This window comes from Polyodon spathula, chromosome 7 (genome assembly GCF_017654505.1).
Source record: "Polyodon spathula isolate WHYD16114869_AA chromosome 7, ASM1765450v1, whole genome shotgun sequence".
Classification (NCBI taxonomy): Eukaryota; Metazoa; Chordata; class Actinopteri; order Acipenseriformes; family Polyodontidae; genus Polyodon; species Polyodon spathula.
The window spans coordinates 27,595,326-27,616,573 of record NC_054540.1 but is presented as its reverse complement, the minus strand read 5'-3'; the positions used below and the strand labels follow the sequence as shown (position 1 = coordinate 27,616,573).

Genomic DNA, 21,248 nt, shown 5'->3' with positions numbered 1-21,248 from the left:
CCTATGCTACATGCAGTGGATGTACTCAAATGATATGCTTATATTATTATTCTCGTCAACCAAGAAACTTTTAAACATAAATTATCTCTCTCTTTTTTTTTTTTTTTATCTCACTTTGTTGCAACCTCCATGTGTTGTGTCTCAACTTAACATTTATCATTATCCACGTGGTAATATGAGCCCTTTACAGGAGAGCATTGCGCATGCGCATACTTTTCTTTCTTTTTACCTTCTTTTTCCGGGATCAGAGGTCAATAGGTAACCGCTGCACTTTTTAAATTTAGCTTAGAGTCCGTCGATAGGAGGTTGGTGCAGGTAATTGGCGTTGTATTCCCCCCTACAAAAATAAGATTTTTGTGAACAAAATCTACCGACACGTGTTTTCAACAAAGCTTGGCTTTAGCCAATGCAAGTTAGAGTTATATATTACTTCTTCCACTCATTCTTCTCTGTACAATGTCGAGAAACTGGACACTGTTTTCAACTCTGCAGTGTGACATAATGGCTTTTTACACAACAGTAGTAGGGGTTGGTTCATAGCACAAAACAGCATTATTTTTTAATCTGTCGTTTTGAAAGACCAAGCACCGTTGTAGAGTTGCCATAATTTATAGGTCCTTTTCGTTTTTCCATTCATTTAAACTGACCAGTGATCCCTGACCTCACTTCTATAAATCTACGATAAGGTTCCCACCTCTGATTTACAAAAAACCGGGACACCAGAGTCATTTTGTACAAAAACAAAAAAAGACATTTAATGTCCCGGAAAGTCTTACAGATTTCCCAGGACAGTGGTCTCAAAGAGAGAACAATCCAGGCAAAACCAGAACGGGTGGCAACACTAATCTGCGACCAGTTTTGTTTACGTTTCTACCTTTCATTATTTTTACACACACACACACACACATATATATATATATATATATATATATATATATATATATATATATATATATATATATATATATATAATTTGTTTAAACCCAGGTGCATTCGGTTAAAAGTAACTTGGTCTAAAGCATATAGTTAAAACATTTTTTTATTAACAAAATGTATAGTTTGGCATTCAGGGAAAATATAAGCTTTATTATCAACAGCAGAGGTCGCAAGAGGTCTGCAAAGTATACAGAGTGAATATTTTTGAGTATGTACAGGTCACGGTGATTACCAACATGGGCAACATCCCAAGTACGGGACATGTCCTAGATGTGCAAGAATCAGCAGGGAAGATGTCGACCTTTTGATCCGAGTGTACAGTTTAATTTTTGTTAAGGCTGTGTAATATTTTGGGACGGCTTACTGTAAAGGTCCTGAATTAAAAGGCGACGATTCCTGAAGGCGACTCAGTCATTATGAAGTTTGCTGAGCTGAGGGATGGGCAGTTCAGTTTGCAAAGGGAAAACGGTTTTTATGGACACAACTCGAATCACAAGTCTACAGAACTCCAGTACAGGTAAGAGAAATATGAAGCAACGAGAATGCGGAATATTTCCAGATTGTAGAGCTCCCCATAGCTTGACGTTAACATGGCTTGGTTTATAGTATTCTGGAATGTTTGTATGGCTCTGAACCATGAAGAAACTATTGAGGGGGAAAATATTGAGGGGGAAAACAATTCAGAACCATGGCCAACCCCTACCGCAAGGCACTTACCTCAGTAAGTGCACTGTGCAATATTACAATTTGTAGATTTCTGACCAATGTCAGTAGCTAAATAAATAACATTATTCCTGAAGTACAACGACCAGATCCGACTTTCATATCCCCCCCCACCGTTTAAAAGTATTACTTATATCATAAATCTTGATATGGACATATTTTACTACTAGACCATGTCGCTTACTCACCAGAAAACCCAACGTTGGCAGGTTTCAGATGTAAAGTGCCAGAAAATCTACTTTTCACATTAGCAAAGTCTGTCCAGAGTTTGTTCTTGCTTGCATGTGTTTGTTGAATAATTTTGAAAAATAAAATGCTGACTTGTACAGAACAGATTCAGTGGTCTGCGTAGTTACCAATCCGCCAGTCATACTTTGGTTTAAGGTTTGAGCACTGTTTTTTCTTCCTACAGGACATAGCTGTTAGTTTTTTTTTTTTTTTTTTTTTTTTTTAACAAAAAAAATTACTTTTAATTATAATGTCTATACATCTCTCTCTCTTTCTCTCTCGTTTGTTTGCTTGTTTTATGTTAAAAAACAGATGGATATCAATAAAGATTAAGATGTGAGTGTGTGTGTATATATATATACACACACACTGACATCTTAATCTATTGATATCCATCAGTTTTTTAACATAAAAAATGTCTGTGTGTGTGTGTACATATATATAAAGTGCCCGTTCCATACATATGTTTTTGTATTAGTAAATCACATTCGGTTGTTTATTTAATGTATGCCTGTGTGGTTTAGGGCATTCATTTTCTGCAGTGCCCTCAGTGTTATATTTTTATGATTTTTTTCATGTGTCTTAAAAAGATATCGTGTGATGTGTTTGTTATGGGAAGTATTCTTAACAGGAAGTTATGTTAAGGGAATACAATACAAAACCTGGTCACAATGACACAGCCATTTGTGCCTGTTTCCCATAAGATCTGCTTACACTATCTACTCATATATCTAGTTAGAATAGAGTTGTACTGAATGAAGTGACTGTCTTACCTGAGTTTACCCAACACTGGTAAGCTGGCCCAGGATTTAAACCCCAGATTTCTTGCCTTGCTGTTTTTAATTACATGATGTTTGCCAACATAATATTAATACAGTATACAGGCATTAATCAAACAGGTCATTATCATAACCAGTCCTAGGTGACAGGTGAAATGATCATTGCAGGTTGATGAGTCGTTATGACAGTGTTATCCCCAACCAAAAGTGCACCACATTTGGAGAACGCTGATTTAGCTCCATGGCTCCGACTCTTTGGAACTCTCTCTCAGCTTTGGTGTGTGTTGCTCTCACCCTCGTTTGCTTTAAATCAGCTCTCAAAACCCACCTGTTCTCTCTTGCTTTCCATGCTCTTTGAGCCTGATATCTGCTATTAGCTGCTGTGTTGCTCCTACTATTTCACGTATTATGTTATTATCATGTATTATCCACTTTCCACTGTATTTAATTTACTATTTCGTGCATTATGCTACTATCATGCATTATGCACTTTCCACTATATTTAATGTATTAGCATGTTTATTTTTAAACTGTATATCATGTATTATGCATTTCTCTGTATTTAAAGTATTGTGGATTTTCTTATTGTTACTGTAAAGCTCTTTGTGATGGTGGTCCACTATGAAAGGTGCTATATAAAATAAAGATTGATTGATTGACAAGTACTTTATATACACGATGTAGAATACTAGTTGTTTGCTATATCTCGTGAACAAAGACGTGAACAGGGTAAATACGACTGCTTTCGATCCCCATTGGATGTCCTACTTTAGCCAGTGTGTTGTAGGGTAACGAAGTTGCAGCTACTTGAACTGTGAATGCATATCATTTGTTGTATAAATGCACATTATTAGTTTAAATCAAATTATTTTGACCTTCTACCAAATGCCTACAAGTAATTGTATATTTTATTCATGATTTAAGCAGTCCATCAGGGTTGTCACATATGTCACTATATATTACAAATTATGGCCTGTGTTTCATGATATTTATTCTATGGAGCATTATGAAGAAACCTTATTAAATACCGAATATGTTTTCTTGTATTGTTTTCTATGTACTAAAGGTGTAATAAAAGCTGGAGAACACAAACTTAAGAGCCATCTGTCAACAGAAAGCCAAGGTCTCTCCTGCTTCACTCAAGATCACTCAGATCAGAGAGATGGGAGGGAGATTGTCCAAGGCTTCCTTGGCCAAAACAAGGTCATGATCTTTAGTGTCACAACATGCCACCTTTCAGCACAGGTATGATGTGATAAATCCACAAAGCCTAGTTTATTGTCTTTTTTCCATCTGCCACTGGAGTACCGTTGAAAGCAATTTGAAATCAGTCTGAACACTGATGGAGAAAGTGAGATAATGAGCATCCTCATCTGAGAAGACATCCAGTCACGTAGGGCTAGACTGAACAAAAAAGTATATGGGGTGATGAAAACAATGAATGCTTAAAAGGGCATTTTTAAGTATTGAGGAATATGAGAAAAGCTTTCTTTTCCTCACAGTGCTTTGTGAGAAGCTGGGCCTGGCAGGGTTTCCCCCTGTAGACTCCACCATTGTAGCCTTGGTGAAGGCTCCACTGGTGGGAGTTCTGCCCATGGATCCTATCTGCCAGAACCTGTAATGCAGGATTACAGAGACACATGTCCGTAGGACGTACATATAGGGGGCTCAGAGTACCAGTCTGGCGAATACATCCAGTATGCTGGTCGCTTACATAGATGGCATATTGCGTGACGCCTCGCTCCTAGAGCCGGTGGCCACGGAGTTGCGCTTGTTGTCGCACATGTTGCTCCCGATCTCCGGCCTGCAGGGGAAGACCCTGGGCCGGAGCCGGGCTGGTCTAGTGGTTGTGCGCAGACAGCTGTGGCTGTTGCAGGCGCAGGTGCCTGATGCGGATAAGGTTGTGCTTTTGGATGCACCTATATCGCCAGGCCATACCTTCGGTCCAGCAGTGGAGGAGATCCTGCAATGGTCTCTCCGGGCCCTGTTTACAAAGCTTAAACTCAGTAGTTAATTAAAACCTAGTGTGTGTGTGCGTGTTTTGGGTGTGCGTGTGCGTGTGTTTGGGTGGGGGGTATATGTTAAAAGGAAACTAAATGTTATGTTGTTCGAATACTTCTGCATGATCTTCATTCACTCCATATAATACGATTTATGTATCCAGTGGGGTGATGCCCACTGTGCGTTAACCTCACTTTCTTATGCACAGGTAAAGGAGCTATTCAGATCCATGGAGGTCCCATACTGTGTGCTGGAGCTCGACCAGAGAGGTAAAGAAATGAGTTTGTGTTCTAGATGACTCATTTTCTAATGCACTTTTTACAGTATCGTTTTGGTAGATTTTCTATAAAATATTTTTGTTTTTGTTCAGATTCTAGATACAATGCTGTTTGTTTACTTTCTCAGCTAGTATAGTTATAAAATAACGTCATTATCATTCACAGCTCACAGCCTATAAGTGCTTGAGCTGCAAAGCAGTTTTGTTAAACACAACAAAGTTAATACCAAAGAGTCTTTCCTGTAATTCTTTTTATTAAAAATGTACTACTCACACTAGCTATTACTGGTTGATGATTTTTCTTGATGACCCATGGTTCAGCTCTTCCCAAAAAGGAGATGATGTGAGAGAAGCCCTTTTAGAAGCAGAATAAAATTGTGATGTGTCACACCTCGAGGCCACACAAGCAAAACAGATCCTCCCACCGTGTCATCTCCCTGGCTGTGTTGTAAAGAACAGCGAGTCCATAACTGGGTTCCTCTTTTTGTTGCTATAGAGGATAGGCAAGAGATACAGCAGGCACTGTGGGAGCTGACTGAACAGAGGGAGCTACCCAGTGTGTTTGTGAACAGGCAGCATATAGGAGACTGGGAGAAGACCTCACAGGTAAAAACCTTTGTATTCTGTATTTTTTAAAACTTTTTTTTTTTACTGCACTTAAACATCATTGATTGTTAATGTTGTTATTTGTAAACAGGGACTTCTCTCTAGGATATAAAATCTGCTTTTAATTTCAAATTTAACTTGAATTAATTCGATTTTTTTACATTTTTTTTGAACTGTAGTTTTTTAGGGAACATCATCACAGTTGTCCTTCCTGTTAAATAGGAAGATGAACTTCCATATCTGTACACCAGCTTATAGTTATTAAAACATGCTTCAGTATTACTCATTGAAACTGGGTATGATACACTTTTGATTTGAGCCCAGAGATACTTTAATTCAGCCAGAGGGACAACTACCATATGTGTGAACTGTACAAATAACTTTGAGAAATGGTGCTGTTACCTGCCAAGTTTCAGTGATCTATGTTGCATATTTTCCATCCAGCATATCCCTAAACTACTTAAATCAATTGACCACCCTGTCCTTATGATGAAATGCATTTGGTAAGATGCCTAAGGAAGCAGCAGGGTCAGTTTCACAAAGCACTGATAGCAAGAGAAAACTACACCTGATCAATAAAACAAAATTTTAACACAGAATGTTTTTTGGTTTTTTTTTTTCTCCCGGTAGTTCAAATAATTATAAGATAAATGTTTTCTTTTCTTTCAGTTAATTTTATTTTATTGCTGACTGCTAGTATAGTGACACTAACAGCATGAACTGTAAAAACTATAGGTACAGTGAAGCATTTATAGTCACTGCCCACGAAGAATATGCCACATTTGAAGGAACCTGCTCTAAATACAGGTCAACAGTATAGGTGAAGTTTCTCATTTATGTTACAAGACTGCCAAATGTAAAAGTTTACCCACTGTATTTATGAATGTCTTTTGTGATGCTGTGGTATTGTAGCCCAGTGACTGTGCATGTTTCACAGTGTCATGACTACTGTACATAAAAGGGGGGGGGGGGGGGGGGGGGGGGGGGGGGGGGGGGGGGCAACAGAATGACTTTGCATTTTACATTTTCCTACTGGAGCCAGGTTGATTCACAAGTCAAAAAATTCATTCTTTTACTTCCTTACTTCACCTCAGAATATGAAAGGCCAGTTATATTGTTTTTACTCTCTGCTTTACCCCATTATTTTTGTATTTTCTATCACGGATTCACTGCTGTATAACCAGGAAAATCCCAACCCCCCAAAGACATGAGTTTGTAAAGAGTTAATGCATCAAAAGCATTAATGATTAGGGTGATAGTGATGACAAATGGTAAATATTTATTGCATCTTTTGTGTGGATGATAAAAATGCCCCTGTGAAGCATGCCTAAAGTAGTGCTATAGATAAGGAACGGTAATTAATTGGACGATTGAGCTATGTTTGGATGTGCCAATCTGAGAAAAAAACAAAAAAACATTATACTGGGCACTTGGTAATGGCTGAGCTAATTTGTTAATGGCTTCAGGGTGCTGAGGTCTTGGCTTCATGTTCTGAATATTCTCCAGCAGCTCACTCACTCTTCAAAACATTTATTTGTATCTGTCAACCCAGTCACAGTCATGGACATTGTTACAGCATACAACTTATCACCTTAAAGAGTAGGCCTAAGTAACAGGATTCCAGAAAATATAGCGTTATACGTACCCAGGTGTTGCTACAACTGTTTGTATAACGTACCTGTAATCTTTCTTTTCATTGCTAACATCCTGACAACTTTTTACAGTTATAACTTACAGTATGTTTCAAAGCTCTTTTCAAAATTTAATTTAAAATTCTTTTCATCATTAGAAGTCTGGGTTCAGTGTGAAGTAAATAAATTGTTGGAGCAAGGGGGAGTTATGCCCTGTTTTTATGTACTTTTCCTTCCCCAAATTGTTCAGATTACAAACAATCATGGTCCAAATAGTAAATATAAGTCATACATCTGGAAGTAAACTAGTTTCAGAACTACAAAATCCCACCTGGCTGGGAGCTTTACTGTATGTGTAACAGGGAGGAGACTGGGCACGAACCGACATCCATTCACACCACAAGCGAGTGACTTAACCACTGTGGACAGACACATGTCAGAAACAGGGTGAGAAATAATAGCCACAGCTGTATTGTGGTGATATGAGTTCATTGTTTTAGGGTGGCATACATGCTAGTTGTGATAGGTAAGCATGACTAAGCTTTTTAATTGCTGCTGCCTAATTATAAAATGACTGTTGATTTAGAGCCCAGCTGTTCCTGTCTCTCACTGCAACCTTGAATAAACCTTGAAGCTGAAGCAATGCCCATAATTTATATATTTAATTATAATATATAATAGTAGTGGAAGGCTCATTTATGGAAACATACTCCTGTGGTACAGTAATACATCTCATAATGTCAATATTGGCCTTTACTATTTTCTCAGTGTGTTGCTTTTGTTTCTCAGAAGATTGAACTAAAATAACTGCAACAAATCAATTAATTGATTGTGGAATGAATGGTAGAAAATCTGTCCCTTAAAAAATACTTTTGGGATAAAATAGCAAGAAAGAAACTTTAGCAGAACCCTAAGTATCCCTCATCTTTGTAAGGTAAACATATTGGAGACAGTTTAGGTGATCGTGGAAGCCAAGCTCCTCTGTTTGATTTGCTAAACAAGGGAGCATCAAAAATAGCAGCCTTATTCAAAGCTGTCTTAAGCTTGTTCTTTCCAGAGTAATGCTGATGGTAATAGCTAAGCATTGCAAAGCTCTTTAATAGCTGTCTAATTACAAAGTAAGCTTTTTTGATTCAGGGCCACACTCCCTCTTTCATCCAGTGTGCCCTTGGATGGATACACCTCACTGCTACAGCACAGCCCACATCAAACCTAACACCTCTCTGTTCATATGCTGTGTCAGCCCAGAAATTCAACACGCATGGGGAAAAATGCATTACTTTTTAATGTGTCTACATTGAATGTAAGACAATGTCTATTCACAACATTATTTTATAGCACAGCTCAAGTCCTGCACTTAGAGACACCTGCACTGTCAGTAAGCTGTTGGACCACCATGGTCAGACAGGATGACACTGATTAAATTATACAAGTCTCCAAAGCCAATACTTTTGTGACCTGAAAATGTAACCAAGCTTACACAAAATCAGGTTGTCATTTTGACATGTAGAATAATAGAAATTCCAAGAATTTCCAAATGGAAACTTAATTTTTAATTAAATGACTTGAATTAATAAACATCATAATTTAACACGTGTACCTGTTCTAAATGGTACCATTGACTTGGAGTGATATTGCTTTTGTGTAAATACCACAGGCGCACAGAGAGGGAAGGTTGCAGGCACTGCTGGAGATGCAGGTGGTTAACTTCAGCCCAGACTTGTACGACTATGACCTGGTGGTTATCGGAGGGGGATCTGGAGGACTGGCTGCTGCAAAGGTGCACCTTTTCTCTCCCTCATCTTTCCTCACCTTCTCTGTTCTTCTAACCAGGAATTTACAGACGAAAGCTGCAAATTAGAGAAATGGTGATAGTTGAGAGTCTTGAGAGTCAAGTATAACTAGGAACCATGTGGAAGAGCATGGGGAAGGTGAAAACCCATTGCCATGGAATAGAATCGCAAGCTTTACAAACTGTATTGTCCTGGGCACTTCAGAACACATGGAAATAGCAACATAACATGTACAAAATTTAAAAAGCCAAGTGATATAGATGTGATACCTACAAAAAGATTATTTCATGATACAAATAGTTAAACTAGACACAGCTGGAACTAACTTGGTCCAGCATTTTTAATATGTGCATACATGCAGGTTTTTTTGCTTGTGATGTTGCATTTTAAATCTGTTCATAAACAGGTCCTCTGTAGAGTCACAGCAGTTTTCTCCTTTTTGCAGTATTGCATCATGAGTGTAAATTTGTGGATTTCTTATGGTGATTGTTTTCCATGCAGGAAGCTGCCACGTATGGGAAGAAAGTTGTGGTCCTGGACTATGTAACCCCAACTCCCAAGGGAACAACATGGGGTAAAACTTAACCTTAAGCATTATGCCCGGTAGAGGTCACAGTGGTGGCTTTAGATCACATCTGTGTTAAGAACATAAGAAAGTTTACAAATGAGAGGAGGCCATTCGGCCCATCTTGCTCGTTTGGTTGTTAGTAGCTTATTGATCCCGGAATGTCATCCAGCTGCCTCTTGAAGGATCCCAGGATGTCAGCTTCAACAGCATTACTGGGGAGTTGGTTCCAGACCCTCACAATTCTCTGATTAAAAAAGGGCCTCATATTTTCTGTTCTGAATGCCCCTTTGTTTCTTTTTTCGGTCGAAAAAGTCCCTTGGGTCGACATTGTCAATACCTTGTAGAATTTTGAATGCTTGAATCAGGTCGCTGCATAGTTTTCTTTGTTCAAGACTGAATAGATTCAATTATTTTAGCCTGTCTGCATATGACATGCCTTTTGAACCTGGAATAATTCTGGTCACTCTTCTTTGCACTCCTTCATGAGCAGCAATATCCTTTTTGTAGCGAGGTGACCAGAACTGAACACAATATTCCAGATGAGGTCTTACTAATGCATTGTGCAGTTTTAACATTACTTCTCTTGATTTAAATTCAGCACTTTTCCATGTGTTCATGATGTGACTTGTTTTATGTAACGTTTGTAGGCAATTGAATAGTTCAAGCAGTAATATCTTATGTATTTTTAATTTCTCAATCTTGTTTTGAGTAATTTTGTAAAAAAAAAGAAAATAATAATAATAAAAATTATCTTGAAATGTTTCCAGAACGTTGCATTTCAGTTTTCAGAGAACTGGAACTGAGGAAATAAATACAGAAATTACATCCCAGAAATTAAACACCTCTGATACCATTTTCAGCAAGGCCTTGAAACCTGCCTAGTTGTGAGTAGGTGGAGATGTGAAATTTAAATGAAAGGGAAAAGGAGACAAAAATAGATTCAAAGAATGTGAAGAAAGCCTTGTTAAAAGCAGCGATGTAATGAAATAGAAAAAACCCCACAAAAAACAGCTGGAAATATTTTATATTAATGAACAGCTAAAGTGCATTGATAATTGCATCGCATAATAAAGCTTGTAAGAGTGTGTAATTGAGTTCCTCAAATGAGTGTGCACATACACTGACAGTAAAGTAAGTGTTGTGCCACAGACCAACACATCTGGAAAATAAACTCATAAAAAATCTTTGTGTAAAATTAATACTTTTTATTCACTAATCTAAACAGAAATATATATTTTTTTCTTTTTGGCCATTAAAACAGAAGTGTTTGTGATGTGTTTTTCTTGTACAAGCTGGCCATAGATTCATGGAAATTAATTTAGCTTTGGAACACCTAAGCATGTTGTATAGAAGGACCTCTAGTTTTATTGTGATATGAGCTTTTTGTAATATCATTGGCCAGGCCCCAACATGCAAAAGAATATAAAACGCTGAATACTTTATTAGTATGACAAGAAGATCTGCTAAAAGGATTGGATCTGATGCTTTCCTGTAATGTTAACTTATTGTACACCTCAGGTCTCGGTGGGACTTGTGTCAATGTGGGCTGTATTCCCAAGAAACTGATGCACCAGGCGGCCATTTTGGGACAAGCCATTCGTGACTCGCAGAGATATGGCTGGGAGCTTCAAGAAAAAGGTAAGAAAGGTTAGGTAAACTATTCGTTTTACAAACGACCATTAAATAAGCTAACCTGTGTGATTAATGTGTTGTAATTGATTTATTTAGTATTCTAATTTCCTCCATTTAATGTACAAGGACATAAATGTAATTCAGAGCCCCCTTCTGTTAATTAGTATCCCACAACTGGAGCAGCATGAGGCAGGCGGTTCAGGATCACATTGGCTCACTGCGCTTTGGCTACAGCAAGGCTCTGAGAGACAGCAAGGTTACCTACATGAACGCCTATGGGGAGTTTGTTGGGCCTCACCAGATCAAGGTAACAGTGAAGTGAGGGCTCAGCTCATATAAGAACATAAGAAAGGTTTGAGAATGAGAAAAGGCCATTCGGCCCATCAAGGGTCATCCCTTGTTAGCACATAATTTTCCCTTACTAGGGGAACTAATTTAAAAGCACATAATCTAGTCTTTTTTTAAATGTTCCCAGTGTTTTAGATCCTACTACTTCAGCTGGCAGGCTATTCCATGCATTTACAACTGTGTAAAAAAGTCCTACCTTCTGTTCTAAGCTTACTTTTACTCAGCTTCCACTTATGCCCTCTACAGTCTACGCTAAATTTGAAGTAGTGTCTTGAGTTAACTTTCTCTAGACCATTTATGATTTTAAACACTTTAATCAAGTCCCCTCTTTCCCTTCTTTTTCTAGGCAAAGAGATTTAATTCTTTTAACTTTTCCTCACAGCTCATGTCATTAAGTCCTGGGATCAGCCTAGTTGCCCTTCTGTACCTTCTCAAGTGCAAAGAGGTATTCAAAACTGCACACAGTATTCTAGGTGGGGTCTATCTAGGGCATTATATAATCTTACCATAACCGCCCTAGATTTGTAATCTATGCTTTTTACAGTATAGCTTAACATTCTATTTGCCTTTTTAATGACCTCACTACATTGGCGAGATGCTTTTAATGATGACTGCATTATAATCCCAATTTTTTTTCAAAATGTTCACATTATTTCACAAATGCATTTTTCCATAAAGCTTGTCTCAAAAGAGTAAACAAATTATATCTATCACCATTTAGATCAATTGAGTATACCCACAGACTGTTGACCATTCATACACAGAAAGAATGCGATGCAACATTAAAAAATGTGCACAGCTGATAACATGCATGATGGGGAACTCATCTCTGTAATGTAGCTTGTGTCTCCTTTCATTTGTCGAAAGCATTTCAAGCCAGATTGAGCCTAACAATGCTTCTGCTTTAACACACTAGAACATTGTGAATTCTGATTATTGTCAATGTACTGTCTAGAGAGACAAACTTAAATTTTAGGCTTATTACCAAATCAGTTAGATTATCTTTTTTGGCATTTGCAAATTGAATATAAAGCAAAGCAGCTGACTGACTAAATTGGTCTACATGACAGGAAATGTTAGATGCTTACTGGTAAGTGGAACTAATACTTCAAGCTTTATTTGAATATTTATGAAACAAAATTACTGGGAAAGTATGATGAGGTATCCTTTGTAGCAGGTCTCTTATGGAAAGATCACAGAGAACATTGCACAACACATACTTAGGTACTGAAGAATGTTGACAAAGAACAATATTCTCTAAGCTTTTGTGTTCAGCTTGTTGTCAGTGAAAATAAAATACAGAAATTACAATTCCAAAAGTGAGAAGAAACAACTGGAAACTAGTTTTCATTGTTGCTTTGTTGTACTACATTTGGCAAGGAGGCATAGCTTGGCAGTAAATGGAGAACTCCCACAGTCTAGTCATGTGGTCACTGGTTTGATGAGCTGGGACTTTTACATAAGTTATAGTTGTTGTTTAATAATTTTTAAAGAAACTATTTCAAAAAGAGAGAAACATATATATTTGGCAGAGGTTTTGATACCCCTTTAAAAACGACTGGTTTCACTCAATAGTTTCCTGATTTTGTTCTCAGGCGACAAACAGTAAAGGAAAGGAGACTTTTTACACAGCTGCAGCCTTTATCATAGCCACAGGAGAGAGGCCGAGATATTTAGGCATCCCTGGAGACAAGGAATATTGCATTACCAGGTGAGCAGACTGTTTTTCTTCTTATGATGTTGTATTAAAAAATATGTACATTACTTTGAAGGAACAGTGTTCATAAAAGTTTCGGGACTGGCAGAATGGGAGACTGAAGTACTCTGTCCATCGAACATGGATGCAATGGTATATCATTGGTAACAGTTTGAGATTTTGATGTACCAGTTGTATCACAATGGTGTGAACAAGTACACTCTGGTAGTGATGATTTGTTATTTTTGTTTTTAAATAACTCCCTTGATCTGCGGCCAGCGATGACCTGTTCTCCCTGCCTCAGAGTCCTGGTAGGACGCTGGTTGTTGGTGCCTCTTATGTGGCACTGGAGTGTGCTGGCTTCCTGGCGGGGCTCGGCCTGGACATCTCGGTGATGGTGCGCTCCATCCTGCTCAGGGGGTTTGACCAGCAGATGGCCGACAAGATCGGGGAGCACATGGAGCAGCACGGGGTCACCTTCATCCGGCAGTTTGTACCCACCAAGGTAAGAGAGACGGGTTAGAGTATAAGAATTAAATATTACAATCCGTTTGTATATTTTTTAATGGGTATGTATAAACTCCACGCTATGATTAAAGACACCCATGGCGCCAACATTAAGTGTACTGCATACTAAGTACAGAACATGCATTCTGTCTGATGACCCTGCCCCTAGTAACATGGTAAACCTTGAATTATTTCCCATACAGACACAGAACCCCACCTTGTATATACAGTGAAGGAATGTATTAATAAAATAGTATTTCTTCCAAAGAGTTCTGTTTTTGTTTATCCATGTTTGCACTGATAGTCTGTGCTGCGTATTCTTCCAATATGTTTTGGGTGCGTAGGTGTTCTCCTAATGTGAAGTTCCTACCTGCAGATTGAACGGCTTGAAGAAGGCAGCCCAGGCAAACTGAAAGTGACAGCCAAATCTACAGATGGAAAAGAGGCTTTTGAAGGAGAGTATAATACAGTGAGTACATAATGACAAGTTATTGTTTTTATATATATATATATATATATATATATATATATATATATATATATAGATATAGATATAATCAGTAGCATTTGGGGAATTCTGAGACGTGGGGCTTTAGAAATTTCAGCAGAGTACATTTCTTTTTCACGTACAGTAGCTACAAATTGGGGGGGGGTGGGGTATTGAAGTATTGAAGTAACACGATAACGTTACTCTCACACCCACACGGACATTATATATCACAATTAACATTATACAGTCAGGAATTTTTATATAGGACAATATGTAACTGACAAGTCTGTGTACGAGCATCATCTTCTAGCTGAAAAATCTAACTGTACTCACCTTCTGATTGCTGCAATTAAGTAACTGAGAGTTCGGTTGAAATGAAAACCAATTAAAAAAAAAAAAAAAAAAAAAAAAAAAGAGCCAGTAGCTGTCCAGGATGCAGTAGGCAAAGTATTACTGTTATGATCTCCGTAATGATGTTACTAACGGCTAGCGACAAAATAACTAATTATTATTGAATTCAAACTAACACCCCTTATACACCAGCCATGCCTGATAGATAGGTTATATATGTTTAGTCACATGTTTTATAATATAGTTAGATTACATTTGGTTTGTGAGTCAGGACCAGGACTACATTGTAGTATGTCACTGCTGGCTGTTCAGCTGAGGAAACAGTAGGGGTGGATTTACTTGTGTATTCATCTCTTGCAGGTGTTACTTGCAATTGGTAGGGATGCCTGCACCCGTACTATTGGTCTGGACACTGCGGGTGTGAAGATCAATGTAAAGTAAGTCAGGATTAGGATACAGTTGTACTGTTAGAAACATCCAGAAGTTGGACAAAAAATCTGAAACACACACCACGAGTCTGCAATGTGTTTAAATTGAAAGTGCGGTGAAGTTTGTTGTGCCTGAGTAAATCAGAGCTACAATTTAACAAAGGAATCAGCACATTTACAAAGAAGTGTGAGCTACATATCACCTGGGTTTTTGTTTTTCAGTGCAAGCCCTGTTTATCCAGTTATTGTCATAGTAACATTTCAGCACATTCATCTAAAATGCAGAATTGTCAAAAATAGAGGTTAAGAAAGCTGGTCCTAACATTAGCATAAAAAAGATTTACAAATATGTAATCCCAGCTCAAAGCGACAGATGCAATTTGGAGTTGAGAAGCAGGCAAAGTAGCTGGGTTTGCATGATAAGCGAGGGTCCTAATTCAGCCTGTTACATTTTCTTGCAAACACCTCAGATTGTGTTGAAACAGGCAAAGTGCAGAGTAAAAAGTAAAACACAGACATCAGTGCTGCTCAAACATAGCTGGAGATGCAACATATTTGGGGACAGATGTTTGCCAGACATATCAAAAATAGTTGTATGAATTTGTATTCCAAAAAATATAATATAAAAAACAAACTTGTACTTCTGAAGCAGGCCTCCCCACCTCCAGTTTTGTGCTAACGCATGCCTTAAATACACAAACAGAAATTATTTTTAATGTAATTGGGTTATGAAAATGTACTCACAAAATATGACTCTACAGCAATGAATTTCCTTTTACAATAAAACAATAGTTCACAATACTATAAATGCATGTTATACCAAATATAGTTGTTATTGAAAAAAAACAGACAATTGAATAAAAATAAAAACTTCTACGGTAATCTGTAGATGCTGGAGATTATTTCCATTAATATCTGGCAAATTTGTCTTTGCTTTATACCTGATCTACACTCATAGCTAGTGGCTACACTCCATGAGATTGGTTCCAAAACCCCATGGCATTACTCATGTTTCTACCCATAGGTCTAGTTGAAAAAGTTAGAATGTTATTTTGCAGGACTGGTAAGATCCCGGTAAACGATGAAGAGCAGACGAACGTACCCCATATCTACGCAATCGGCGATGTGCTGGAGGGCAAGCTTGAGCTGACCCCTGTGGCAATCCAAGCAGGGCGACTTCTGGCCAGGAGGTTGTATGCAGAGCACAGCACTAAGGTAACGAGATCACACTGACTGTTCGAATGTGGAAGTCAGTGATTCATTACAGTTTCCCAGTACTACATATTGTGTCTTATCACATCATTAGAGGCACAGACACACACACATTCACACACATAGCTTTTTTGACCCGAAGGTCCTTTTGCATTCTCCTTGTCTCCACTTGTGAGGTGGATCAACTGGGCACGTGGTTTATTGCAAGGTAGATGACTTTCCTGTGTTAACTGCAGACAAATCTTCTGCATAGTCTGTCTGGGAAAATGTAAGCTAGTCCTGGAGAGGAAAGCCACAACTTCTGGGCAAAGTATACCAGTAATAAATATAGGAAGTACAGGTTTTGTAACATTTCATTTAGTGACACATTTTGCCAAAGAGGTAGCGTGTTTAGGATCTGCAACACTCTTTTGCCTTGGGCAGGAGTAATGTGTCAGTCAGATCCAGGACCACATTGTGAGTATGTGATGTCATGGACCAGTCTGCATTAATGTCAATAAAAGCCACCACCATTACCCAGTAGAGCCACAGCCAGCTGGGCAAATTCAGAGCTGCAATAGTGTTGTCTCGTGTATCATAAATAGATTCATGCAGTGACCTATTCTTTTACAGTGTGACTACACCAATGTTCCAACCACTGTATTCACTCCACTAGAGTATGGGGCTTGTGGCTTGTCAGAAGAGGACTCCATTCAGAAGTATGGGGAGGACAACATTGAGGTAAGCTTATTTAAATATACTTATGCATACTTTAGTTCTCGTGAAAAGTGCTGTAATGACACCAATAGAAGTTAAAGTTATCTTCTTGTTCACATACAGTACTAGCAACTACCAGTAGCGGCTCCTGACCTTAATCGCCGATATACTATATATATATATAATATAATATATATATATAGTATAATAGTAGGTGTAGTCATAATTTTAAACCTCATATACAAATGTACTGTACATTTGTGTAGACATTTCTTTTTTAATATCCACTTTATAGCAAAAGTAAACATGAGCGTTTTCAAAACGAAAAACCACAATATTTTATAGCAAAAGTTTTGCTTTTGTGGATGAGGAAAAAAAGTTACAAGAAATAGATGTCTACAATTATTTATTTCAGCATTTTTTTTTTTGCAAAACTCCAGTACAGCTGTTTCTTTTGCTTGCAGGTGTTTCACAGTAACTTCTGGCCACTAGAATGGACTGTGCCAGCCAGGGATAATAACACATGCTATGCAAAGATTATCTGCCACAAGCAAGACAGTGTAAGTTGAAATGAAATAAAGCACAACTTACAGTGCCTATAGAAAGTGTACACCCCCTTTCAAAATGTTCACCTTTTGTTGCCTTATAGCCTGGTAATCCTAGCATGTTATTTTTCCTTTTAGTAAAAAATGGTTCAAACTTTTTGGTGTCATCCCTTGCATTTATTTATATGACAGTTGTTACTACTGCCCCCCCCCCCCCCCCCCCCCCACTGTCTACTTCCAGAACGACATCACAGTGTCATTAAATATCATGTTTTATAAATAGTATGCACAGCAGTTCCAACTGCATTGTTTCACAGCATGACATTACTTCAGCAGTTTTTATCTATAAAACTGAAGCCTATGAAGTACGTTAGAATGTAATCGTTATGTCTTTTGATCATGCCAAAAAAAATGCTGTTTGTCTATTTCACTACTTATCAGACTAGGCTCACATTTTATATTTAAAAAAGCTGGTTAATTGCTTCTGAGTTTTATAAGGGAATGCATGGATTTAATAATGTACTGTTGTGAGTTTGTTGTCTAATTATATCTGTTCGTTTTCTGTGTTCTGCAGGAACGAGTTGTAGGTTTCCATGTCCTGGGACCAAACGCTGGAGAAATGACCCAGGGCTTTGCAGCAGCGATGAAATGCGGAATGACAAAGGAACAGCTTGACAACACAATAGGGATTCACCCTGTCTGTGCTGAGGTGTGTAAACGTTACCTCACAGCACACCAGCTTCCAGACAGGCACGGAGATAATCGGCTTGTTTGAAAATATGTACCCATAAATGAAAATGTTAGATAATAGCACAAACAACTTCAAATAGGTTCATAATTTGTGTTTCTGAATGGAAAAGCCTCTGTAGTCAGTCACTTGAAACAAGCAGCTGTTTTAAATAAAAAAATGGCATGTATATTCCCACATATATTCCATAGTTGATTGTTAGTGGTTACAGCTGAAGAATAGCAGTGCGATTGTGGTACACTGCAGGTTACTATTTAGATACAGTAGTGGGTTAAAGGAGCACTGAGGTTTTAAAATCCTTTTTCTTCTCCTGTGTGGAAGATTCTTTGGTTTAGAATACACAGTTCTTTCATGTACAACACTGTACAGTTGACCTAATCACTTCCTGTGTGATAAGTCATAGATTGCAGGTTAACCAGTGAAGTGAAACAGAGCCACAAGAGGAGCAACATTAACGTCTGTTTCCATGGTTGTTATTTCTTGGAAAAAAACATTTCTTCCACCAGAAAAGTAGGTCTTTTAACTTCCCCTGTACTGTGCCATTTTATATGAAAGCATGGTGTACATTTCCACAGGGTGAGCCTGCCCTTGGTTGGTGTAGTTACTTGAAAGAAAAATTGAATTTGTTGTTAGCCAATTAGAAGAGAAACATTAAGTAGAGTGTTGCTTTAAAGCCATACTGCTTTTGGTCTGTGAGGGGAGGAATCCAAGTGTTCACACCTGCAGCTTCTAACACAGGATTTGCATATCATGAACACTGGTTGTATTGTAGCACTGCACATTTCTATGCTAATTTATTCTCTGTATCCGCAGGGCTCTGTTTAGTTTGGGGGTTGGGTTGTGTAGTAATTAGAGGTGGTAGTCTTGGGTAATTATGTCTGAATGTGCTTCTCCACCCTGCAAACTGAACACCACAATTTAGTAGCAGGCATACTGTGTTTCATGGAAACAAATCCCTTTGAAAAATTGTTTTGAGACAAGGCTCGGACACTACCATTGATGGGAAGAAAGGCCTTTTGATTGCTGTGATTAGCCGGAGTGATTAGAACACAGTGTGGCTGACATTCAAGGTAAGAACTTAAGAGTCTCATGAACACTTTTCTAATATACATGCATATTTTGTCCGTTTCATGTTTTAGGTTTTCACCACATTGTCAGTAACAAGACGCTCAGGAGGGGATATAGCTAAGGGTGGCTGCTGAGGTTAGACCCTGCTGTTGACACGTGCTGCCATTTCTGATAAACTCTGGCTGCCACAATGGAATCCCTAAGATAATAGGTATGAATCAGTAAAAAAGCACACCTTTTGCAGTTTTTAGTTTTTGCAATTTAGCTTCTACTTTGACCCCTTTCTAAACATGCTCAAAAGGGACTACCTGGGATTGGGAGTGGCTTGAGTTTTGTCATGGCAACCTGTTCAGCAGCAGGGGACCCCTGTTGAAGATTCCAAGTGAACTGCTGTGCTGCTGGGCCCCCTGGAGTGCTCCCATGACGTCTCAGCCTGGAACCGACCACAAGAGGTGGGCTGGGACTGAAAAACTGCTGGCACAGTATGGAAACACTTGGTTGTTTGTGAAGAATGCTTAATGTATATTTAGATTTCAATTTTAAAAAGTGTATGTAATACTGAATATTTTAGCTGGTCTTATAGGAATTTCACAATTTTACACCGCTCAACCTTTCTTTTATAAACCAGGCAATTTACTTTTCCCCCAAAACTGAGGCAGTCCCTGTTTAGATAAATTCACACATGCTCCTAGCAGGATCTGTCTACAAATAAGCAGGGGAAACAAAGTGTTGAAATACTCATGACAGTAAAAGCATCATTGTTGATACATGGATCTACTGTGTGTATGGGACTAGCATTACATTTTTTTTTTGAGAGCTCTAGTCTTGAAAGCTTGTGATTACTTATTGTTTGGTCAGTCCACTAAAAGGTATCACCTCTCCTCTTTGTTTAATGCTTAAGAAATTAATGTCTAATAAATACAGTTCATAGAGCTCAGAACCTAATACAAAGGTAAATAGATAATGAACTGTATGTAGACTTATTAGGGAACAGTGATGAAATGTAGTTTAATAAATCAAGTTGTTTTCGATATTTATATTTTACATCATTGTTTGTTGTTGTTTTACCAGCCTATAACCTTGTCTTCAGATTTCATTTCCAGAATGTATTAAGCCTTGGTTTTTATTAAAATGTATACCAGTTACTCCAATGTGCTATTGTAATGATATCTCATGTTTGCGGACCAGGTATGTCTCACATTTAACAGATGGGGAATTTAATCATTACACCATACAGCAACAGCTATTTAAAAAATGTGGAGCATTTAGTCAGGCATTAAAGTAGCTCTGTGTGGTTGATTTTGTGTTTACACTGTGCAGCACAGCCATGGCACAATAAACACCACCACTGCCAACCTGGGAGTTCCTCATTTTGGAATGTCTTTACCAGTGAGATTCTGTTGCAATACTGACTGAGAAAATTAGGCTCTGCCTTGTAGATATATAGTGTTTGTTTTTTTTGTTTATAAATATCTCCAGACAGGTGCAGCCATTTCCAGAGATAATAATACAAATATAATAATAATTAAATAAGTTTGTTTTATGCCTGCACACAAATCTACATAGATAAATGCCTCGGGTCACAGTGACTTGAAACATCTTATTTGTATACAATAAACATCTCAAAGGTTCTGTTTTCTGTGTATAAGTTTATGACCCTAACTTAGGAAAAGTCATAAAATATTATACAGAAAATGAAAAGAAAAATAGCATTTGAACTAATTGGAAACTAGAGTCGGGTCAAATAGACCCGAAACCTAATAGGAGGGTTTACCATGTATACTGTACATCAGAAATAAATCAAGAACAAAAATGATAAGACTTCAGTATATTCTATTTTTGTGTAAATATCAAACACATGAGCCTGGATACGATATGAAATACAGGATATTTGTCATACCTCATATTTATCATGGGGATGCAAGTACTGGATCTCTGGAACTTTGATTGTGGAACCTATTTGACCCCTTTCTCTGTGGCGCTTC

The 21,248-nt window shown here is 38.0% G+C and overlaps 1 protein-coding gene across 2 annotated transcripts; it reads left to right on the top strand.

The window, feature by feature from the left end:
* Nucleotides 1-1,152: 1,152 nt before the first annotated feature.
* On the top strand, nucleotides 1,153-19,845 carry LOC121318474 (thioredoxin reductase 1, cytoplasmic-like). 2 transcript variants are annotated; one of them, XR_005950613.1, is made up of 18 exons: nucleotides 1,153-1,453; nucleotides 3,733-3,911; nucleotides 4,876-4,936; nucleotides 5,441-5,550; nucleotides 8,839-8,961; nucleotides 9,476-9,548; nucleotides 11,061-11,180; nucleotides 11,339-11,481; nucleotides 13,118-13,233; nucleotides 13,498-13,723; nucleotides 14,102-14,194; nucleotides 14,927-15,003; nucleotides 16,053-16,209; nucleotides 16,819-16,926; nucleotides 17,367-17,462; nucleotides 18,022-18,156; nucleotides 19,335-19,474; nucleotides 19,565-19,845. XR_005950613.1 is itself a non-coding variant. In XM_041255186.1 (17 exons), the coding sequence occupies exons 1-17, from the start codon at nucleotides 1,375-1,377 to the stop codon at nucleotides 19,395-19,397; spliced, it is 1,959 nt and encodes a 652-aa protein (XP_041111120.1). In that variant the 5' UTR covers nucleotides 1,153-1,374; the 3' UTR covers nucleotides 19,398-19,845. The 2 variants fall into 2 exon arrangements, 1 of the variants encoding a protein (XP_041111120.1); XM_041255186.1 differs by having other exon boundaries at nucleotides 19,335-19,845.
* The last annotated feature ends 1,403 nt before the right edge of the window (nucleotides 19,846-21,248 follow it).